The sequence below is a fragment of the Lepus europaeus genome, chromosome 16 (genome assembly GCF_033115175.1).
Source record: "Lepus europaeus isolate LE1 chromosome 16, mLepTim1.pri, whole genome shotgun sequence".
Taxonomy (NCBI): Eukaryota; Metazoa; Chordata; class Mammalia; order Lagomorpha; family Leporidae; genus Lepus; species Lepus europaeus.
The window spans coordinates 20,773,791-20,799,003 of NC_084842.1; the positions used below are offsets into that span (position 1 = coordinate 20,773,791).

A 25,213-nucleotide genomic window follows, 5' to 3' on the forward strand; every position below is an offset into this window, starting at 1 on the left:
TGTTCTCAGCACTGCAGAGTGCCCAGGGTTAACACAAATCAGTCTTAGCAAGCCTGCTACATTGATCCCTACTGCTTTCTTCTTAAGTAATAAAGATATATTCTTGGAGTTTAGGAAGGGAGACAGAAGGGTTTAGGGCAGAGAAAAGGACATTCAGACCAGTGATTATTCTGCTTAAGAAATGGAAGTTGGTAGGATCCCAGGACGAACTTCCTACAATGGTGAAACCACTTTTCTTGGGAAGATGCCTTGCCCGTGGAAACGCCCACATCACTCCTCCCCAGTAGGAGGTCATATGGAAATAATGGCAAAGAATCCTGTCTGCCAAAGAAACCATTAAAAAAAATCAGTTAAATCTACAAATAGTCATTGAAGGGGAAAAGAACTAACATTTTAGAAAACCACACAGCTGACTGGATGCCTGGCACAGAATGGGGCTCCACAGGTTATCTTGTGTGACCTTCACAGAGGTTCTGTGAGAGTCTACGTCCAAAGGGACAACACAGAGCAGGTAGCCGACACAGAGGGGGGTAGCCAACACAGAGGTGGTACATAATTTTCCCACAGGCACAGAGCTAGTAAGTGGTGAGTTTGGTAAATCATTTGGATCGTGATTCCGTCGGCACGCAAAGCCTATGCCCCTCTCCATCCACCAAGCTGCCTCTTGTGCCAGGGGCTGGTGAGCTTCAAGACAGACCTGCCCTTGGGAAGCTCACCATGTGACTGAGAAGACAGACACACATGAGAGGAAGCACTGCTGGCAGGACTGAGGGGTCCAGTGAGTGCCACGCAGTCACAGTGGTTCAGAAGTTTGGTCGAAAAATATTTGCATTGTGGTAAAATAGAGCAAAGTCTCCCATTTTAACGATCTTTAAGTGTACAATTCAGTGACACCACTAACATTAAGATTGTTAGGCTGCCATCACCGCCACATCTCCAGAACATCCTCCCCACACTGAGGTTCCATACGGTTAAACAGCAGGCCTCTGGCAGCTACCTTCTTATTTCCTCTCTCTGTTCAATTGATTCCTCCTGACAGCTCACGTAACTGGCCTAGGACAGCACCGTTCTTCGGCGACTGCTTATTTCATTTAGCAAAATGTCATCAAGGCTCATTCATGTCACAGCATGTGTCTTAATTTCCTTCCTTTTTCAGTCTGAATAATATTCTGTTATATGTACCCAACACATTTTATTTCTCCACTTCTCTCTCAATGGATACTTGGGTTGCTTCCACCATTTCGTTATGGTGAATCACGTTGCTGTGAACGGATGTACAAATATCTCCTGTGTCTCCACTTTCAGTCATTTGCTGTATACACCTAGAAGTGGAATTGTTGGATCACACACTCACTCTATTTTCAATTATTGGAGCGATTACCATATTGTTTTCCATAGTGGCTGTACCTCAAGCAGCACATGAGGGCTCCAGTTTCCCCACACCCTTGTGAGAACCTGCTTTATTTTTTCAAATACATAAAACAGCTACTCACAGGTCGGGTCGGAGGTGATACACCATTGTAATTTAGATTTGGTCAGCAAAATTTTAAATTGAGTCGTTTGACAAACAAAATTCTGGAGTTGAGGTTGAAAATCCTATTCCAGCAGGAGCATACGTCTGAGAGTGCTCTGGGGACTAGAAAATCCACAGACCACAAACACTGGAGATAAAACTCAAGAAGAATGAGGAAAGTCTAATCACAGAACCATCACAGGGGATACCATTGACAACTCAGTCCTCAGAGACTGACTATTCAGAGTTTTTCCCTTAGAAGAATTTAGTAAACGATATTGATCATTCTGTTTGCTAAAGAACACCCACTTCACACTTTTCCTTTTATTATACTATTTATCGAAGGAGAACAAAAAAGATTCAAGAAGTCTAACGTTCGTCAAATGAGCACACAAGCTCCTGCCAACCAACTTTCCAATGTCTATAAATGAAATGATAGGGCTATGAGCTTTCTCTGGAGGTTCCTTGTGGGAACCCCATATTACAAGTTTATATGAAAGTAGGCAATAAAATAATGCTTTGCGAGCATTCAATGATGACAGCTTTCTCATGAGAGAAATCTTGGTTTCATGTAGTGTGTTTTACTTCCCTTGGAATTCTGGATATCAGCAAAGTTTAACAACAACAACAAACTAATAAAACGATCTGAGCCCATCTGAAAGCGCCTATCAGAGACAGAAGCATCTAAGTGAGCCCCACGACTCAGAAATAGACTGAAAGAGATGGTCTTCATGGCTTGGGCTACAGGAACTTCTAAGAAGCAGCTAACAGCAGGCTTTACCTGCTGGATTTTAACCCATCTGCTTATCATCAAACTGCTGTCGGTTTGAACGTATAATTATGGTGCACCAGACTTTAAAACCACATGGGATATGCAGAAACGCTTTCACATTATTCACCGGACAGAGCTGCTTCCTCTGTTTAAAAAAGAAAACAAGCCTCAAGAGTGTGGGATTCTGTTGGCCACTGTGGACGAGGTGAAGGGAGGACGATGGGAAGGAATGGCCAAGGCAAAGGAGGAAACGGGTCAGCTCGGGGAGCAGCTGCTTGGCTGCTGTTATCCCAGCAGTCCAGCGTGCGGCCCCAGGCGGTGACCTCAGCCTGCAGCTGTGCACAGACCTTTGCTCCGTTTACCGCCGGGTGTGCAGTGTGCAGAACAGCTGGGCTGCAATTATCACTCACACAAGCGGCTTTAGTTGGACTTAACTGGCCAGGGCGCTTAAAGAAATATTTGGCATAAAGATTCATGCAGGGGTTTTGAAAGGATGCCCGTGTGAATGCCGGGTTAGGGTTCTCAGCTGCTCCTTGTCTGCTGGGGTGCGGTGTGTATTGGTGCATGGGAGGATGTCACCCCATGATTTCAGGACATGAACCTTCCCTGATTCTTACTGTGGCAATGGAAGAGATTTATCACATCCCCTGTGCTTGCTCTCTCCAGCCCCCTCATCCTCAGTCTACTCTCTTCTTGCTAAATCCACAAATCCACTCACTTTCAATTAGTCAGACATCCTGCAAAGCTAAACCAGACATAAAATCTTTCAGAATCTGTAAAAGCAAGGAGTCTTCCCACAGGGAAAGGCGCAGGCATTCTGAAGATGTTATCACAGGAATGCAAAATCCACACCCTAATTAGAGACACAGGGGTCTTTTGGTCCTTGCATCCTAATCATTCCATTAGTTGATTGTACATAGTTATGCATGTTTAATTAAGCCCCCAAAAGCCCACCACCTGTTAAAGAGCAGTTGGATTAGAACTTTTATATGCACACTTATAAAACACAAAAGTATCTCCAAGCCGGCGCCGCGGCTCACTAGGCTAATCCTCCGCCTTGCGGTGCTGGCTCCCCGGGTTCTAGTCCCGGTCCGGGCACCGATCCTGTCCCGGTTGCCCCTCTTCCAGGCCAGCTCTCTGCTGTGGCCAGGGAGTGCAGTGGAGGATGGCCCAAGTCCTTGGGCCCTGCACCCCATGGGAGACCAGGAGAAGCACCTGGCTCCTGCCATCGGATCGGCGCGGTGCGGCAGCCATTGGAGGGTGAACCAACGGCAAAAAGGAAGACCTTTCTCTCTGTCTCTCTCTCTCACTGTCCACTCTGCCTGTCAAAAAAAAAAAAAAAAAAAGTATCTCCAGTAATTACCTTAAAATTAGAAATACACGTTTATGAGTTAAAAAAAAAAAAAAAGAGGGAGAGAGAGAAGGGGCAGTGATGTGGCACAAGAAGTTGAGCCACTGACTGTGGCACCGGCATCCCATATGTTTGCTAGTTCAAGCCCTGGTTACTCCACTTCCCATCCAGCTCCCTACTAATGAGCCAGGAAAGGTGGAAGATAGCCTCAGTGCTTGGGCCCCTGCACCGACGTGGGAAACCTGGAGGAAGCTCCTGGCTCCTTGCTTAGACCTGGCCCAGCCCTGGTAATTGTGGCCATTTGGGGAGTGAACCAGCTGATAGAAGATCTTCCTGTCTCTCTGTAATTCTAGCTTTCAAATCAATCAATCAATCAATCTTAAAGAAAACCCACAAACAAACTCATTTACTAAATCATCCCTAAAATGTATAGTCACATTAAAGATGAACAGTGTTTGTACCCTAAAATAACATGGTCCTGAGAATAATTCGAGGCCAAAGATGGAACAAGCAAATCTCTACTATTTGTGCCAGGAAAAAAACCATTTCAAAGGAAGTGACGAGGTACTTTAGTTTTGCTTCTCAAATAATTACTTGGATGACATCTAGAGAAAGCTCAATGCCACAGTCAAATACAATCTCCTGGATACGTCCCAGGCCCTTCAGCGGTGGTCTCTGGGGAGCGGAGGGGCAGCCATTACTTCATCAGTCCTCGGTGGTCCTCTCACGGGGGTGAGGCAGATGTTTATTACTGCCATCTCAGAGAGGCTAATTTCCCTTTGCTGACTGCTAAATGTACATTTACAGGGGAAAAACACGGCCATGACCCGAGATCGTTAATATTCTTTGTTTCTATTCTTCTGAAATAATGCAGAGCTTTCTTAATGTTTGTATCTGCACAGCATGCTTCCCTCTGAGACAACAAGTATTTTAACCCTTGAGGAACGTAAATAAATATCTTAATAGAACAGAGCCAGAATCCTTTGGTACAGATCTCAACCACACCATTTACCTACTACAGGACTGAGCAAATTATGTAAGCTTTCTAAGCCTGTATTTTCTCATATTTAAAAAGGAAGCATTAGTGCCTCCCCCTATAGGATTAAATAAAATGCCACATGAGCAATGCCTGGCCCTGTGCCCACCCTGTGTGGGGTAAATATGACTGTCCTTATTATTAACCTCTTAACAGTCCATCAATTCAAATGTGTTTCAAAGACTTGTTTGGAGTTCCGGTAATAGAACGTAACAGTTAAAAAGAAGCATTGCTCATCTAGTATTCAAGCAACATAAACATACACCTCCTACTATTGTTCATGACAGTATATGCAATAGGATTTTCCTTTCAGGAAATCTTAAAAAAATCAGTCCTAAAATATAACAAAGGATAGGAAAAATAAAACTGGGTGGCAGGGTCACATGGAAAGTCGGGAAATTTCTTGAGGTGCCATACAAGAGATGATGACGTAAAGACAAGACAAGCAGGACTTAAGGTGACTCCACTCCCCAGCTGCACCTACCCTCCCAGATGCTTCTGGAAGCCTTCTGTGGAGAGCTACCCTATTCTCCCAGAGTCCCCCACTCTGCACTGTGCATGAGGGAAGTGACCTCCTGTGTCCAGCCCTGCTTGCTCACTTTGGGCTCCTCCCTCCATCTCTCTCTGGGCACCAGGAAGCCAGCCACCTGCTCCTTCCACCCTTCTTCAACAGCACAGGCCCCCAATCCATTTCTCAGGGCAAACATAATGTTCCTGTCTTACTTCTGCACCCCACTCCCAGAACCTTGAATGAGGACAAGCTTCTACTGTAGTACTGTAATACTGTAGTACTGCCATAATCTTCTACGAGGAGAGATTTTCTCATATTGCAGTTTTAGGGCAAGTGACTAGATTGGTGACCTTTATAAAGCAAGGTCTAATCTGTATTAAGATTAGAGGTATTAACAGGGCAGGCACCTGGAGCAGAAGCTAAGCTGCTGTGTGGGCCACTCCCATCCCACATCACAGTGCCAAGGTTCAAGTCCTGCTCCACTCCTGATTCCAGCTTCTTGCTAATGTGTACCATGGAAGGCAGCAGCAGATGGCAGGTGAGTCGCCATCACCCATGTGGAAAACTCAGAGTGAACTCCTGGCTCCTGGCTCTGAACCACTCCAGCCCTAGCTGATGTAGGCATTTGGATGATGGGAGATTTCTCCTGTCTATTTCTGCCATTCAAATAAAATAAAAAAGACATAAAATTAAAGATAGTAATAGCACTGATAAAAAGTAACCAAGAAGACATTAAAAAAATACATTAGTACTTTGTGGAAAGGCAGTAGCCTATAGGAGAGAAACAAGAACTGGGGACCATGGCTATCCACAGATAGGCATTTCCAACTTTCTGGGCTTCAGTGTCCTGAGGCATGGATAAACACAAGAGTACTTCAGAGAGCGAGCGGGAAAACATGCATTTTCCACAAACATTTTGAAGGGCCTCTCCTGCCAACCTTGTAGTTTGGTGACAATGGAGAGAAATAGAGTTATTATGCTTTGTACAGTGAGTCTTCACATGCTGGCTGCTGAGTGATCACTACCCGTAAGAGCTCTGGGTTTTGCTTCCCTGTAGGTGCTTTTTCACATGGCCAAGACATGTGGCAGTCGTATGACAGACAAGGTTCTTTTCTGGAATTTCAAAATTAGCTGGAAATGGATCTCCGCTTGCCCTTGGGCATCGCATCACTGAACCTACATGAACCAATTTCAGTCTTCCACCAATGCTAACATATTTCAGAGACTTTTTCAAAATGCCTGCACTACTGAATCAATTCTCCCATAAATCATCCCACCCAGGCCGGCGCCATGGCTTAACAGGCTAATCCTCCGCCTTGCGGCGCCAGCACACCGGGTTCTAGTCCCGGTTGGGGCGCCGGATTCTATCCCGGTTGCCCCTCTTCCAGGACAGCTCTCTGCTATGGCCCGGGAAGGCAGTGGAGGATGACCCAAGTGCTTGGGCCCTGCACCCGCATGGGAGACCAGGAGAAGCACCTGGCTCCAAGCTTTGGATCAGCGTGATGCGCCGGCCGCAGCGGCCATTGGAGGGTGAACCAATGGCAAAAAGGAAGACCTTCCTCTCTGTCTCTCTCTCTCACTATCCACTCTGCCTGTCAAAAAAAAAAAAAAGATTAAAAAAAAAAAATCATCCCACCCTACCTTCTTAAAATTCAGCGCATACTTTATGAAAAGGCCCAACTGGAGCTGGAACTCAAGCCCCCTGCGCTCCAAAAGCAGAGATGACCAGACAAGATCTGACTGGCTGTGTTCCCAGTCGGAGGTGTATGAGAGAGGAACGAATTCACAGGCACGCTGGATGGATGCCTTGGGGCACTGGGGCTTAATTCTTTGGTGAAAGCACCACTGAAAGGACTGCAGAAACAAGCAGTGTTGGGGCCTGCGCTGTGGCTCAGTGGGTTAACGCCCTGGCTTGAAACGCCAGCATCCCATATGGATGCTGGTTCTAGTCCCAGCTGCTCCTCTTCCAGTCCAGCTCTCTGCTGTGGCCTGGGAAAGCAGTAGAAGATGGCCCAAGTCCTCGGGCCCCTGCATCCACATGGGAGACCCGAAAGAAACTCCTGGCTTTGGATCAGTGCAGCTCCAGCCATTGGGGCCATCTGGGGAGTGAACCAGCGGATGGAAGACCACTCTCTCTGTCTCTCCTTCTCTCTCTGTGTAACTCTTTCAAATAAATAAAATAAAGCTTTAAAAGAAAAATTCGGAAGCCAGTTTACAAGAATGGATTCAAATTAGCTGGGGCTATTTGATATTACTCTCACTATGAGTCCTTGATGTTTCTAATTCATATGGATGAAACAATATTCTGGACAGCTAATGTGGTGTCCCAGAGTGGGCCCAGGAACACCTGCATCAGTATCACCTGGATGGTCATTAACAGTGCAGATTCCTGGGCTCTTCCCTAAGCCAACTGAGTCAGAGGCCCTGGTTTTGAGAACCCAGAGTCTGCATTTTTACTCTGTCTGTCTTAATACACAATGAAGTGGTTTGGCAACCCCTGTTCTAGACGAATGCTATTAAATTAGAAATAATAACCTATCAATACTTGAGATTCTGGAGTAAGGACAAGGAATATTACTCAATGGGCTTTCAAAAACAGACATCATCAGTAATATTTTGCATCTCTGTAGGGGAAAAATATGACTTTTTACTTAAAGTACAGCCAAGCAAACTCGAAATTTAGGACAGACATGGATAGGAAGAGGATGAGCCAAGTTTGAGGGAGTCATTATTCCATACTCAATTAACTTAGTGTGATTAAAAAAAACCAATAGATTTTTTTATTAATGCCTACTTCAAAAAATCACTTCCAGAATTCTGCAATTCAAAAGTGACTTAAATACAGAGAGTTTTACAATCACTTTCAATATGCAGCCTGCTTACATGAGAACTCTAGACAAAATCACAACAGTGAAATAATTAACACATTCCATAAGGTGTGAGGTAGTCTGAAGTTCACAGACGCTAGCTAGGTGTTGCTTGGATACCCTATCTGTATACTGCCTTCAACAACATACTATTTTTGGCAGGTGACTTTTTTTTTTTTTTAGTAGATAAGATATATTTTAATCTAACACTATTGTACTTCTTGAACTTGATTTGAAGAAAAACATTCCCATCATCAATGTGAGCTAGTATTTATTTCAGATGAGTTGCCAATGTTTTTAAAAGTTACATCAAGCTTCCCTGTCGTGGTTAGCAAGGGTTTGCTCGTCTGGACATCTTGGATTCTTGTCCAAGCTCTTTGCTTTGAAGTCATTTGACCTCGGGAAAGTGACTTAACCCCTGAGCTTCAATTTCTTTTATCTTTCATTTTATAACATGGAAACTACTAAGCATGGAACACTGCTTGTTAGGATCGAGTAGGCACCCAATAAATGTTACTCTTAAACTCATAATTTTTACACAGAGGGCAAAATCAACTAGTCCTTTACGTAATTATTATGGGAATTCCAGAAATTTTTAGTGAATTGAGGGTAAAAAAAAATCTCACTTATTTCATGAAATAAGAACAATTAGGACTAATGTATAAAAAAGTGAATTATCTACTAATTCTTATGGCTAAAAGATAATATTGAAATACGAAACACTTTTTCTTCATTAGTTTAGTTAAAAAAAAAAAAGGAAAAAGAAAAAAGCAACAGGAATCCCAAAAATTATAATTCTAGCTATCTGTTACACCTGTTTCTTATTCAATTTGACTCTAAAAAGAATCAGAATGTCAGAGTGACACATTGACACTCCTGTCTCAGAAGTGAGATGTTCGCTGTGGATGTAGACCATTAAAGTCAATTGTTATCTACCACAAAGGCTGCCACTTTCAAAATCACCCGTGGATTAACATTAACATAAAATGTTTCTAAGAGAATGAAAGTTAACCTTTACTATTCATTCCCAAAGACAGAAATGTTGTTTTTAAACAAAGGAAATCATTGGGAGAAAACCACTTCTACCTAGTTACCAGCTCAGCAGTCTAAGTAAGCATTCACTGAGTCTAACTAGGAATCTGGTAAGCGCCAGGCACAAGGTGAAGGTGATATTGACCTTGCCTTGAAGACATCATAACTCTGGACGGCAAGAAGAGGCCTGAAAACACATGACTTTATCAGTGTGTACCAAGTGTCTTGAAGGATACGAGAGACCATGCAATTAATCTGCTTGAAAGATTTGGGTGAAAATCAACTGAAGACAATGGATTTTAGCTAGAATTTAGACAGTAAATGCTAACACCTTTCAGAGTCAAAAATAGGAAAGCAGTGGGAAAATGAGAAAACAGTTCATGCAGAAGGGACCGCATGTGCAAAAGATGCAGAGAGAGGTCCAAATGAGCGCACAGCTAGGGTCTGTGGGCAGGAAGGAAGGTGTGAAGAAAGGAGAGAGAGCATGGAGACAGGATGTCGGACTGCGAGGTCTTGGTCGGCCAGATCACAGAAGGTGCATTTTAGTGTGTCTGGACTTTCCCCCAAAGCCAAAATAGAGTCATTTACATTTGCTAAAAATGTCCAGCAGAGGATACGTGTCAGACGTAGTATCACGACAGTCCCAGGAGCAGTTGGAGAGGAGATGGGCAGGCCTGGAAGCAAGGTGATGTGCTGGGTCGTCACTGCACTGTCTTGCAGGTGAGAACGTATGGGGCTTAAGTCAGAACAGGAGCAGCCCGAATGCTGAGAAGGCACAGATCTGATATTGAGGGCACAGACTGCTAGGCAGGTGGAGGAGAGCAGAAAGAACGAATGTGCCTTCAGCTGTTAGCCTGCATGGTCAGTGAATGAAGACGCCAGCACATAACCCAGGAAATGCACTCTGAGAGGAGCAGGTTTGAATCAGAGACACTGCAGAGTGTTCAGGCTGCAAGGAGCTGAGCAGCCAGGAAAGCCCAAGTACATGGGTTGGCTCACCTGGAGACAGCCCCTCACTGGGAATGCACCTGCAGCTTAGGAAGCAAAGCAAAAGACTTCAGGTAGTGGCTGAAGGCATGGGAACGGATGAGAAAACAGCTGACGATGACTATTTAAGGACAGGTGAAACTGTGGTACATCCACTCCCAGAGTCATTAAACATGGCCATTACAGACTATGTGGCAACAAGGAAAACTGCTCAACTATTAAGTTAAACAGATTGGATGATACACACAACAACGTGGGTGAGTCGCAGAAACTTCATGCTGTGGGAAAGAAACCAGCCACCAAAAGGAAACTATCATACAAGGGGACTTTAAGAAGTTTATAGGTGCCAGTGTTGTGGCACAGCAGGTAAAGCAACCACCTGTGACACCAACAGCCCATTTAGGCACTGGTTTGTGTCCAGGCTGCTCCATTACCAACCCAACTACTTGATAATAGCCTGGGAAAAGCAGCAGAAGATGGCCCAAGTGTTTGGGCCCCTGTCACCCATGTGGGAAGACCTGGATGAAGCTCCTGGCATCAGCCTGGTCTAGTGCTGGCTGTTGCAGCCTTATGGGGAATGAATCAACAGGCGGAAGATCTCGCTGTCTCTTCCTCTCTCACTCTGAGCTTCAAAATAAATGAAAAAATAAATAAATAAATGTAGAAAAAGTTTGTGGAAAAATAGATAGATGTTTTTGGTGAAAGAAGTTTTTGAAAACCATGCAGCTTTTTCCATAACATATTTTCCATGAACTTTTGGAAGACTCCTTGCTTATTTCCACTGATACAGAATTCTAGATTAGACAAAAACTGTGGTGCTAAAAATCAGGCCAGTGTTTTGCTTCTGGGGGAATTGACAGGAAAGTGCACGAAAGAATTTTCTGAGGTCACAGAAAATTTCCAAGCTTTGATAAAGGCACAGGTTATAACTGTATGTACATTTGTCAAAACCAGTGGAATCATAAACATGCCCTTGTATGTAAAATACACCTTAACAGTTAGAGCCTTAAATGGGATACAGACATATAATCTAAGACAAGGGATAGTGCAACTATAAAATGTTTTGTCAGAGTACCAGAGCTATGGACTATTCTCTTAATTTTCTTCTCTTTTTTTTAAGGTTTATTTTATTTATTTATTTGAAAGGCAGAGTTAGAGAGAGAGACAGACAGACAGACAGATGGAGGCAGAGACAGAGGTCTTCCATCTGCTGGTTCACTCCCCAAATGGCCACAATGGCTGGAGTTAGGCCAATCCAAAGCAGAGCCAAGATCTTCCTCCAGGTCTCTCACATGGGTGCAGGGAGCCAAGTACTTCAGCCACCTTCTGCTGTTTTCCCAGGGGCACCAGCAGGGAGCTGGGTCAGAAGTAGAGCAGCCGGGACTCAAACCAGCGCCCAAACGGGATGCCAGCATTTAAGGCAGCAGCTTTATCTGCTATGCCACAGCACTGGCTCCCTCACTTAATTTTCATACATTGTGGTTTTTTAAAAAAGATTTATTTATTTATGTGAAAGAGTTACACAGAGAGAAGGAGAGGCAAAAAGAGAGAGAAGTCTTCCATCTGCTGGTTTACTCCCCAGTTGGCCACAATGGCTTAAGTTGTGCCAATCCGAAGCCAGGAGCTTCTTCCAGGTCTCCCACGTGGGTGCAGGGGCCCAAGCACTTGGACCATCTTCTACTGCTTTCCCAGGCCACAGCAGAGAGCTGGATCGGAAGTGGAACAGGCGGGACTCAAACCGGTGCCCATACGGGATGCTGGCACTGCAGGTGGTGGCTTTACCTGCTACGCCACAGCGCCAGCACCTCATACATTGTTCTTAAAAGGAACGCTAAAAGCTCCTCTGCCACAAATATTTATTGATTACTCATGGAAATGGAAAGCATATTAAATTCTTTTTTCTCTGCAGGAAGCTGGAGAAATCTCTGCAGCTAGAGACTTTCTATCTGATAATAGGCAAACATCAGATACAGCCAATACAAATTAAGGGATCAGGGGCAAGGGAACCTCACGGTTTTGTTGAAGAGACTGGGAGTTTGCTGAAAACTTGAGGAAGCAAACCCAAGTGGTTCCACGGGGAGGGCATGGCTCAGATGGCACAACCAAGGTAGGCTGGTTTCAACTGACACTAGAGGACGTTAGTCAGAGAACAGGTGAGATGACAGTGGGAAAGGCAGGCAATGCCCTGCACAGCTGGAGGTGGTTAGGTTCTGAAGGTCAAAAGCACACCATTCCTGGGTTCATGACTTGTCCTTAATTCTCAGCAGTTCTCAGTTTGGGAACCTCATCTCCATATTCATAGAGAAGGCAAAGAGAAACTGCACACTGGGAGGTGACATCACTGACCTCCCATGGTTCGGAAGGGAAAAGGTGGATGCTGATGGTGGCAGCTATTGGTCTCCCCTTCCCTCCACCGAGTTGCCTGTGATACCTGCTACTCGATACTCGGTGCCAGACATTTTACAAGGACCCCCTACGTGATCCTCAGGGCCACCCCAGGATAGACACTGGGCTACTCCTGCCACGCTACACAGAATGAAACCAAGATGGACATGATTTCCTCCAAGTTCTCCCCCAGGATCTGAACCCAGGTAATGAGACAAGCCAGCACTTTGCCCTACTGCCTCAAACAAAACTGAATTTTAATCATTGCTGCAAAAACCTATGTTTTTCCATGCTGGCTCATGCTAAAATGAATAATTCCACTGGCACTGGTGAGCGCATTCTTCCCGGACTGTCTCATCTGCACTGTTGAAGGGTTTCTCTTCTCTTCCCCGAAAGAGCAACATCTTCTCCAAAATGCATTCCCTGACAGTCCAGCCCTGGGATACGGTGGGGTAAGGCCAGGCCACCCACCGCATCTTGGCGCTCTGACAGCCCCAGATAAAGAATACCAGGGCAGGGCAGGCTCCCCTTATCACAGACAGAAAGCTGAGAGTGGGTACAGACTGGTACGCTCTCTCCTGTCACTCTAACTGGAGGTGCCAGAAAGCTGGGTCCCAACTTAAATCGCTTAATTGTGTTATCCACCAAAAGGCGACAAGAGGATCCCCCATTCAAGCCGAGTGAATGAGCACAGTGTTCCAAGTCTCCCTCCTCGCTTGTCCTGGGTGAGGAGCTGAAACGTGAAACAGTACGGAGACTTAGCTCCACTCCAGGGGCCATAATGAACTCTGGGACACACTAAAGGACTTGTTTCCAGATCTCCCAACTCCACATCCATTGCATTACTTAAGACCCAGCACAGAGCAAATTATATTGGTCATCTGGGTCATCAAAAGGACAGCAGCAGTCAGGTGACCTGGCACGAGGCCTGCAAGGTTTGGGAGAGCTAGCCTCTCTCGGCTGCGGTTTCCTTGAACTGCCTGTCTAGGTCTTGCAAGTCTTCGGGGGTTCTGAGGTTTCATCTGCCTTCAAATTACTTTCCCATAAAGGGTCCTTCATTTCCAGGGCCTGACACTTGGTCAAGCACTGATGTCTTGGCCGGGCAGCCTGGAGTTTGGCCTCTGGGAGGTGAAGAGAGAAGAGGAATGCAGGAAGTCTTGCCTCCACATTGGCCACCCTTTGCTCTTTGCCCCGGGTTGGGGAGGGAGTGTACAAGTCCAGCAAATGAAACTGGCAATGCTCAAACTCTTGGTTTTGTCCAAAGAAAAAGTAGCAGTTTCTCCTAGGAGGGGATGAACACAAATCAGTTCCCTGACCGTTCCCTTCGCAAGGCTTGCACACAAACCCATGCACACCTCCCGAGCAGCCTCTCTGCGTGTGCAGAAGACGGGCTTTGGCTCTGACCACCAACCCCACGTCTGGCTGAAGCTAAAGCAGGAAGCCAAACCCCTAGGCAGACAGGGGGACCCTGAGACAGTGAGTCCCCTCCAACACAGTAGTTGACATAGAAAAGGCCGTGCTGTCTGTTCCTGGAGCTACAAGGGTCTAGGCCGGTGAACACCAGCACCGAGGGGTGAGTGCCACAGCCCGGGGCCCTCTGTGGAGCTAGGCTCTTACCTAGCATCAGGCCTATCCTCATTTTAATATTAGTCTAGAAGATTCTTTCCTCAGACAGGCTGTGCTAAGAGGCAGCGTGCTTTGAGCTCTACACTCACCACTCATAACCCAGCCCTCAGAAGTGTCACATACTCACTGTTCGCAGGCAGGGCATTTTCTCACTACTCCTTAAATGAAAAGTAGTTCAGAAAAAAAAATGTATGATGGAAATTTTTAACAGGAATTCATGCCATTAACAGAAAGCATCCTGTCCCTTCAGCAAGAGAAATGTTTTGGTCATCGGAAGCTCTCTCGGCTGGGCTTAAATCAGTGCCGGGAAGTCTGTGAACTAGAGGCCACGCAGCCAAGATGGAAGAGAAATGCGGACAGTAAGGATACCAGAGGGTGGGAGTGCCCGGCGCCCAGCAGCCAGCCACAGTGCAGGCGGCAAAGCCAACAACCTTCCACTTGCCCCTCACCCCAAAGAAAGGGAACAAGGAAAAGCGCTTACCGAGCTCTCCCCGGAGGTTCACGAGTTCTTGAGATAGGGTTTTGTGTTGTTTCAGGGCTTCCTCCCGCTGCGGAAAACACACATCGGGTTACCAAATGTTTTCAAGGGGGCCCCTTTGAGTCAGGTACGTTTGTTATCAGCAGGAAAACGAGATCCACAATTGAGAAGCCAAGATATGAATCACGTAGGCTAACTCTGTGTGTTGTTGAAAAACACAGCCGTCTCCAGGTTGTTAAGGAAATTTACGGCTCAGAAAACCTGTTCTCAGGTCCTAGTGAAAGTTTCATTTGAGGAACTGAATGGCTCAGTGAAAAATACTGACTCTGAGCCAGTCTTCCACGCTCCTGCACAGACCCTTCCTGCAAATGCACACTGCACTTAAGATGGAATGCATGCTCCCCCTCCCAGGGCAATAAAGACCTAATCAGTTTAAGATAAATATTTAATGTTCTAAACATAGGCACTTAAACACACTTTGTCCCATATTCACAAATAATGCAGCTTTATTACAAGGGCAATCCTTTTACTTCTAAGAGGAAGACAAAAAGTTTGCTGGAACGCAGCAGCGAAAAAAAAATCATCTTCTTTAAGGACAAAATTAAATTAATTTTGTTCAGCACTGGTTTCTAAGGAATACTACATTGTGGATCAGCCAGAGTTCTAAAGACATGTCACAGAAACACACTAAAGGAAACCAGGCAGCTGTTTCAGAATTTGAAAAGCAATGATCCACCTAGTGCTGACGACTTTTCAAGGGAGCTGCAACTCACAGCGACCTCACGACCTCACACACACAGCCTTCCACAAACACGATAATCACACAGTTACCTAGAAGGTAGATTCCCTAGCACCGGGGGGAAACTGGGGGAAAGCACGATTTCCAAGCTGTTCAAAACGCCCCTGGCTAGCATCACCCACCACAGAGCTCCCAGCGCATGGCAGCGTGATCAGAGTATCAGAGATCTGGAGATCCGGCCTTTGCAGGCAAGAGTTGCTTGTCATTCAAAGCACTTCCCCCCTAATTCCAGACAACCTCCACCGTGGTCCCTGACATCCTGCCCGAAAAGCACTAGAAACAAATACTCATTACCCTTGTTGATGCACATGGAGAATACAGGCACATTTTGCTGCCGGAGCAGCCCATTTTCCAGCTTCTGTCTCCAACTCCCCCAACCCCCTGCACTGTCCAAGAAGTGCACAGGTGGCTGCACCACCCACCAGTCGCTCTGTCGACATTCAAAGCTTTACCAGGAGGCTCGCCATTGGCCCTCGGGCAGCCGCCCTGCCCGTCCTGCAGGTTACCGTATGCCTCAGACTCCTCTCTCCCTACGGAAGCTGAGACTGCAGCTTCTGCCTTTGGCACAGGCAGCCTGTGATTACTTAAAGCCACAGACCTTCATTTATGAAAAACGAGAGCCAGACATTAGACTGATCGATTGCCACTTACTTAAATATCAGCTGGTAGGGTGGAAAGAACAAGGGGACCCTCTCAGCATGGATAATGGCACTATTTTTAGATTTGTGAGCCTTTTTACTCTCCTCTCTAATTGAGGTCAGTAGATGATCACGCTTACCAATAGAAAAGGGAAACCTGTTCTTTAAAACCCGTAGACTAAATGGAGTTACCAACTAGGTGAAGGGCGGTGAAAGGTGGGTGTGTCGCGAATTAGAATTTTAAATGACATTTTTACAATCAGTGGTGTTTCTCTCAAAGTTTAATTGAAATGCTTAGGACACTGCCCACCAGAGTTTTTAAAAGTCGTAAGTGCTGATTTTAGACTTTGGAGATCACACCAAGGGACTTAAAGTCCATGGAAAAGATGCATTATAAAAAAAACAATGCATTGAATCTCAAAAATTGTTTGTGTCCCCCAAAATGGTGCTTCCATTTCCTGTAGACACATTAAAGTGCCTTGCATATTTTACAACTTTTACTTTGTATTAGTCTCTCATTGAGAGCCAAGGAATTTAACTTTAAATACTAGCACTGTTCTTGGACACTAACAGTGACCAGAATTCAAGAAGTACTTTTTTCAGGGCATATATTTTGGCCCCCATGCAATCCTAAAGGCTTGGCAATGTAAACTTGCTTTTAACTATTTCTGAAATCATAAGTCAGTTCAAATTTTCAAAATTAATTGGTAACTGGTTTTCTCAAGTAGAAATTAGAAGTTGAAGAAAATCAGCCTGGATAACAATGGGGAAAAAAGTATACCTGCTACATAATTCTCTTAATCTCCTAAATTTAAGCCTTAATTTTGTTTGTTTAGTCATCCGATTCAAGTCAGTATTGGTAAGTTGTGTTCCTCACATGACAAGGGGATCCAGAGATGGCTTCTCTAGACACCACCATGCAACCGTAAAACACAGCAGTGAACTTGCTTGGACGTCCCTACTAGCCCCGTTGCTAAGGAAGAGAGGGCTAGAGTCACTTTTCAAATTTATCAAAACCAAAGGGAAGATCAAAAAATAAAAAGTTACAGCTGGTGTAACATTGAGGAACAATTCTGCGAAGACCGTTAGGTTTTGTCACAAAAAGATATTTCTGTCACCAGAGATTTTTGCTAAAGAAAGGGGCTGGGAGTAACAAGGAATCACAATTTACAAGTGAGTATTTTTACCCCAACTCCAACTCACGTCCTCTATACTCAGAAGCCATGTACATCTTCCAGCCTCTGTCAGTCCAGGACACAGCAACAGGAGGGCCCCGAGGGCATCGTTCACTATGTCCAAACGGGCTGTGCAACAGTCAGGCGGCTCTTCCTTCATAGGTAAGGTGAATCCACTGCACAGCTTGTGTCAGTACTCGCTATGCCTGAGTCCTGATCCTCGCCAGCCCATCCAGGCACCATGGAGAGCATCTCTTTCCCTTTGTGAGGGCTGTTGGGTGATGGTTCCACATTCTTCACCCATATCAACACCCTTACTCAAAGAAAGCTTCTCATTCAGCTCCTGCTTAGAATCTCAGCCTCTCTACCGTCCACATCACATCAAGTGTGCCAAGCATTTGCCAATGCCACCTTCTCTGGAAACCCAATCCACCATAAAAACCCCCAGGGAATGCTAAATGTCAATCATGGGACACCATCAACCTCCCCTAAATGCCTGGAAGGAACATCTACCCTTTTGAATCTGGTTGGCAAATTATTATTCAGTACTATTGACCAAGCATTTTTCACAGCTATAATGCTGTGAAATTTAACACATTGTCTCTACCTTCAAAGTGCTTGAGACCTACGTAAAACCAAAATGTCCAAGTCCAGCTCAGTGGTCATCTATCAAAGCAGATGATGTCACCTCAGGGGAAACAGTACAGGACAAAGGAAAAACCATGGGCTTTAAAGATGATCCTTACGGGAAATGCCAACCACATGCATATCACATAATAGACACACACCAAGTATTAGTTTCTGCCTACTGTCCCTGGTAGCTTGTCCTTTAAGTATACTTAGCATTTACTTACAGATGATAAAATGCATTTTGTCACTTAGATACTGATTTACTGATTCTTTTTCTTCAGCTGCTCCAAGCTCAGTATTTCTATCCTAGAAGATAAACTCCTTAAATTCTAGATAACAAGTTTATTTGATTCTCTTTGTATTGTAACATGCAGAAATCCTCACAATATGAAAAAAAGGGAAAAGTGGGAATCTGGATAGAACAATGCATTTATGCTCATGCATTAAATATATGAAGTGCTCCAGGGAAAATGGATTCACCATGATTTAATTAGGAGTCTGGGATGAGGGCACTTAGTCTCTGGCTGTCATCCCATCAGTGTGCCTGGATTTTGCTAGCTACTGAAGGGCATCATGAGCACAGGGGATGTGCGAAAAGCAACTATGTCAGAAGGCTCAGAGGTGCACTATGCCTGCTCTCCTGCCCAGCACCCACATTGTGGATTTTTCCAGTGTGGTGGTAGTTGTTGTTCTGAGACAATTTTACTTAAAATAGACTCCTAAGGTCATTCAAAATTTGCCTTTGTTTAGGTGCGACTTTAGGTTAGATTCCACTCGCTGAAAATAATCTAGGGGCACTTTGAAGAATTGGTTTTAAGACGGTTTGTGGGGGGAGGAGAGGGGAGCTGAGTCCTGTTTGGAAATCCACCTGTTGGCCTTTTGTGTAGGAAAAGAGATTACTGTCATTGACACTGCCATTCACTTTGGCTGTGTGTACAGAGTATTGTCCAATCATGCCAGGATGAACCAAGAATTAGAACTAAGACTATCATTAATATGTCCTTTTGAGGAAAATAGTAAATGTTTCATCAACATCCAGATTTCTTGAGACATTCATTAGAACTTCTACATAATAAAATAAGATAGCCAATAAAGTAGAAAAGTTGTAGTTATTAAATAGACTTGCAGCAAAAGGGTTAGTGATATTTCCAGAATTCCCTATAATCAGCTACATTTACCTATAATCTAATGCTCCAAAACCATTTTGAAAAGGTTAGCAAGAACAAGAAAGATACACCTGTGTATGTGTATATCTACATATGTATGTACACATACATATTTATACATAAAATATACACATACACATCTGGGGCCAACATTATGGCACAATGGGTTAAACAGCTGCTTGCATTGCCAGCATCCCATATGAACACCAGTTTGAGTTCTGGCTGCTCTACTTCCAATCCAGCTCCCTGCTAATGCACCTCGGAAAGCAGAAGATGGCTCAAATGCTTGGGCCCCTGCAACCCACGTGGGAGACCCAGATGGCATTTCCTGGCTCCTGCCTTTGTCCTGGCCCAGCCCTGGCCATTGCATACATTTGGAGTGTTAACCAGCAGATGGAAGATCTCTCTAACTCTGCATTTCAAATAAATACATCTTTTTTAGAAAGTGCACATATGTAGTATGCAATATGTGTGTGCGCACACACACTTCTATAATGGGTATGGGAGAACTAAAGGGTTAAGGGAATTTAATTGCTTAACTTTTCTCCTAGTTATTTCTCTACTTTCCAACTGTTTCATATCAGTACCCTGTACACATTAGGCAATCACTAAATATTTGCTGACTGATTATAAAATAAAAAGAAGCACAAAGAACATTTACATAAGACTTTATGTTCATCTTACATCTGGGATTCCACACTCTCTAATCATTTGTTCATACAAGTGGGCACTGTATGTCCACTACAGATGCTGGGGTGGTTTTATAAGGACTTGATGCATATCCTGCTCTCACTGAGACTCCTAACCTAAGAAGCAAGAATGAAATGGATACCTATAATATAGAGGAGAGAATGAAAGAGAAGTACAAGAGTAATTACCCCTGTTATCGGAGCGTGGATAGCGCATGGAGCTAGAAGGCCCAGGAAAGTCTTCATTAAAAAAGGGAGGTTTTGAGCTGTATTCAGTGGAGCCACAATTACATAGGTATTAGGATCTAAATTTAAGTGTAAGGCAAAATTCATATACTGTGAAACTATCCTGCAAATTCATTCAGAGTTTGGCCACAATGCAGACCAACAAAGCATCACTCAGTATATCCAATCCCAGGAATTCTCCCTGCTAGTTTTGGATCTACTGCTTCTGCACTGATACCTGACAAAGTGTTTGGCTTGAGTTGATGGACCAGGCTCTGTAGGGGAAAAGTATCCCCCCCCCCCCCCCCTACAGTGGGATTGCAGAGAGCACATAGTGTTCATGCCTTGAGAGGTTTTCAGAGACGAAGGGGACGCTGGAAGAAGAGCAGACTTCTGCTCCTGCAGCTTTGCTCTCTGAGGGACATAGAACGCAACACTGCCTTCATTTGCCTTTTTACTTAGGTTGTTGGTAGAGTGAACCCATGTAAATTAAATGCAGGTAGTGATGTGATGCTACTCTAAGAGATCTGAACATGCAACTATTAGAGAAAAGACCAGCAGCCTAGTAACAGTATTTCACAAAGGATGAAAAAGTATAGGCGGTTCATGGGAAATGGCGAGTTCACTGTGTCCTATGTCTGGGTTTAAGTTCGGTCCTCCACTTGCTGGCTGTCTGATGATGCTCAAGTTACTCAGTAACTCTATGGTTCAACATTTGTATTTGATTGTGGTTTTGGTGAGAATTTAATGAGGTAAATAACAATTTCTGGTATTTAGTAAACAAATTCTTCTCCTCCATCTCCTAAATATGCAACTTGAACATCTGAGTAATATTCAAAAGGGCAGCTGATGACAAATTACAGACACCTTTATAATTCAAGTTATAACACAGAGTCATCTCAAAGAAATATAGAGATTGGGCATCCACTGCTTGGGGTCAGAGGAGTTTTCAATTTTTTTTTTTTTTCAGATTTGGAATATTTGGAACCCAATTCTAAACACATAATTCATGCATATTTCAAATATACTTGTTACATATAGCCTGAAGGTAATTCAAGCAATATTTTTAATACTTTTGTGTTTGAAACAAACTTACATGTGTAGAGTTTTCTACTGTAGCATGTTTGTGCTCAAGAAGTTTTGGATTCTAGAATATTTCAGATTTTTGATTTTTGGATTAGAGATGCTCAATTTATAATGTGAGTCATGGATATAATTTAAATTTCCTAGTAGCCATATCTTTAAAAGCTTAGGAAAAAGAACTTTAATATATTTAATGTAAATATGCACAAAATATCATTTCAATATATTTAATGTGAAAATTGAGACATTTTACCCATCTTTTTGATTCCAAGTTTTTGAGACTCACATGCATTATGCACTTACCATGCATCTGAATTCAGACTGATTACATTTGGGTACAAATAGCTTCATTAGGCTAGTGGCTACCGTACTGGAGGGTTCAGCTATAGACAATGGAAACCAATGGCAGATTTAATCAGCAACTGGAATGCCTTCTTAGGAAAAACAAGCTGTTAGCACAGCGTGGGGTGGATTACAGGGTAAAGAGTGCAAGCCTAAAGTAGGCTAAGCAGCAGCTACCACAACCTGGTGGACAGGTACCCAGGGGCTGAGAGATGATGATATTAGCAGAAATGGCACAGGCAGGATGAAAGGGTCAACACTGGGGTGACAGTTCATGGGACTGGATGACCGATTTCACGTGGGAAAGGAAGTAAAACAGCAACAGATGGGGCTGTGAGTCTGGATGCAGTAAAGAAATAGTTGATATTTATGTCTAATAAGAAAAACAAATTGTTCACTATATTTAACATATTACATGGTTTCCAATATAGCTTACATGCTTATATAAACCAATGCTTGAGTTCCCTTTTAACCTATTAAAGAGAAACAAGCATACTACTCAGCAAATGTATCCTCTTTTCCCTCCAAATTTTACAGACACATAAAGATATAAAACATCACATTTATCAAAATCCTCCTGTCTGGTAGCTCCTCAAAGTCACAGATCAAGTCTCAGTCACTTCTGTCTGCCCTGCCTAAATAGGCAAGCATATTGCAGTGGTCTCACTATGAAGTCCTAAATTTGTTGAATTGAACTGAACTACAGAACAATCAAATTAAAGTTTTCCTGCAGGGCTGGCATCCCATGTGGGGGCCGGTTTGAGTCTTGGCTGTTCCACTTCTGATCCAGCTCTCTGCTATGGCCTGGGAAAGCAGTAGAAGATGGCCCAAATCCTTGGGTCCCTGCAGCCACATGGGAGACCCGGAAGATCCTGGTTCCTGGCTTTGGATCAGCACAGCTCTGGCTGTTGTGGCCATTTGGAGAGTGAACCAGCAGATGACTCTCTGCCTCTGCCTTTCTGTAATTCTACCTTTCAAATAAATAACTTCAAAAAAAAAATTGTGATTAAAAAATATCTAAGGGCAGCTATTTAGCCTAACATTTAACACACCCCTCATCCTTCCATGAGCCTCGGTTCAATTCCTGCCTCTGGAATTTCAGTTTTTACTATTGCAGACCCTGGGAGGCAGTGCTGATGGCCTGAGTAATTGGATTCCTGCCACCCATATGGGAGACCTGAATTGAGCTCCCTGCTCTCCCAGATGTAGGCCCTGCACAGCCTCAGCTGTTAAGGATATCTGAAGAGTGAATCAGTGACTGGGAGCTCTGTCTCTCAAGTAAATCAAGTACATTTTTTTTTTCTAAATCTCAAGTTATCTTCTTACCCCAGATTTCCCAAGATAACTGCAGTTTTGGTTGCTATGTCGGTAGCACATGCTCATGTAAACTTAGTTTTCTCAATGAATTTTAACCAGGTCCTGAATTAACATTCCTGTGAACTATCAGGCAAGGATAAGAAAACAAAGAAATTCTGTTTTGTTTTTGTTGTACCATAGATTACTTGAAGAATGGGTGGAAATTCTGAAGGATCTCCAGATAATGATTCTGGGAGTCATTGTATGTAGTCAATAAATACAGTCAATCTCATTTTTCAAAGTATTAAACTAAGTGTTATATGGAAAGCAACATACACTTAGACAACAATTTAAGTGGGATAAAAAATGTCAATGTAAATATAGGTCTAGAACATATAGGAGCACAACAGCAATTATCTTTTCGGTGCTGGCATCTAACCTAGAGACTGCTGGGGGAGAAAAGGAAGTACAGTCATCCCTCAGTATCTGCGGACAACAGATTCCAGGACTCCCACAAATCCCATGATCTGAGGATGCTCAAGTCTCTCACATCAAATAGCCTGGGGTTAGCATGTGACCTAGGCACTTTAAATCATCTGTCGATGACATGCAATACCTAATACAATATTAAAGCTGCATCAATATTTGCAGTACTGTACTGTCTGGAGAATGACAAGAAAAATGTCTGCATGTGGTCAGTAAAGTGCAGGGTTTTTTTTTTTTTCTTCAAAATTTTAATTTATTTCTTTGAGAAGTAGAGACACGAGGAGCAGAGACAATCGGAGCGTGCTCCTAACCACTGATTTATTCCCTCAAATGTCCTTGACAGCCTGCAAGCTGGGAGCCATGAGTTCAATCCAGGTTTCCCACATGGATGGCAGGAACCCAATTTCTTGAGCCATCACCACTGCCTCCCAGGCTGTGTGTTAACAAGAAGCTGGAGCCAGAGCAGGGTGTGGAATCCAGATACACTGACACGGGATGCAGGCAAATTAACTGCTAGGTCAAATGCCCATCCTTCACATGTTTGCCATCATGGTGAGCTGAATCTGGGTAGCTGTGGAACCTATCCGTGCAGAGCACCAACTTTTTCAAGAAAATGTTTCTAGGGACTGACTCTGGTATCAAGTGGAAGACAGCATAACTGGATGAACCCTGTCTGATCTTCCCACCAAAAACTTGAACATGTTCACAGGACAACGGTGTGAGTACCATCCCTCTTCAACTCCCCCCATGCCCAACCCCTGCCTGGGGTCTCCCTGCCCTCAACCCTGCAGGAGGTGATGAGAAGGTGCGGGTCCTTACCTCGGAAAGGAGGCGCTGGATCACAACTGCCAGGGCTTCAAGCTTGACATTGCCTCGGGAAAGGAGCTGCTTGAGTTGCAGGATCAATCCACTTTGGTTTTCGCATTTTGTTTTATATTGCGCCAACTCAAGCGTTCTCTCAGTGGACAGCGCATCTGGAGATGTCTGTGTCTGGATGCATAAACTTCTGGAATTTTTCTGCCTGCCCTTTTCAACTGCGAAAGGAATTAATACAGGCATGAAGATATGCGACATTAATTTTTATAATCACCACCACATGGGTTCAAAAACCACAGAAGTGCATTTGAGTCATGTTTACGTAAGGCGCGCACATGGATGACAACTGGAATTAATCAAAGATCCCTACATTTGGAATTCATAAACACAGACAATGGCTTTAGTTCTGACTTCAAAATTATGTGGGGCAGGGAATTATGAACACGAAGCAGATAGATTTATCAACTCAGGAAAAGGAAAAATGGATGCAAACTGATGTTGATTTCATAGCTTCTAACTTCCCACTTGGATTGGTAGAGGAAACTGGACTGCGATCAGTCTCTCACTGTTCTGATCACATGCTGACAAAAAACCCTCAGTGACTGGATGGTAAGTGCCTTTTTCTCCTTCTGCACAGCTCGTGGGTCCCCTGCTAGCAACCTGGTCATTCTGTTAGGTACGAAGTTAGAAATTAGCTTGGGGGGGGGGGTCTGAGGAACTGGCAGAAATCTGCAGATGCCCATTTTGGAAGCAGCCCAACATCTGCATTCGAAGTCCTACTCAGACCCTGATAACCTTCCAAGTGGTCCCAGCCCTTCCCTGCCATAGGAATTCTCTCTCCCCAGGACCAGATGAGTTACTTGGCCTGATAACACTGAGCAATAAAACCATTCCATCCTTCCTCCAAGGTGGGCACCCTAGGGAAGCTCCTTTGCCTAGTGCCAGGAGGACTCCCCAAACCAGGGAAGGAATGTCCTAATTTATACTCAGCAAACCCTTAGTCCTGGAGGAGAAGGGAGAGGAGGTAAAGAGAAATGGTGGGAAAGAACTGGACCCTTCCCTTATAAGCCTCTCACTCTCCACTGAGCCTCCAGCCTTGCTTTCCCCAGTCTGAGTGACTGGGCCCTCTCTCAGTACCTTCCATTCTGATGGATGTCCTGTCCCCAGTAAAGCCTTGCTACTTGGCTCTGTCTCACGCCTGACTTCTTTCTTTTGTGAAGACAAGAATCCCATGACTCATCTCCATTGATAACCCAAGGCCTTCACTGCACACGACTCACTCCCTGATCTCTAATAAATCAGCACAAACA

At 44.3% G+C, this 25,213-nt stretch overlaps 1 protein-coding gene across 5 annotated transcripts in view; it reads right to left on the minus strand.

Annotated features, from left to right (window-relative positions):
* Nucleotides 1–25,213, minus strand: part of MTUS1 (microtubule associated scaffold protein 1) — a 159,324-nt gene that overhangs the window by 13,196 nt on the left and 120,915 nt on the right. For 4 of the 5 annotated variants that reach the window (XM_062213423.1, XM_062213427.1, XM_062213425.1 and 1 more), the window contains 2 exons: nt 23,907–24,121; nt 14,562–14,628 (listed from right to left, as the gene is read on the minus strand). In XM_062213423.1, coding sequence (XP_062069407.1) covers nt 14,562–14,628; nt 23,907–24,121 — 282 coding nt within the window. Of the gene's footprint in view, nt 1–14,561; nt 14,629–15,651; nt 15,760–23,906; nt 24,122–25,213 lie in introns of those variants that run through there. The other variant, XM_062213426.1, reaches the window with a different exon arrangement.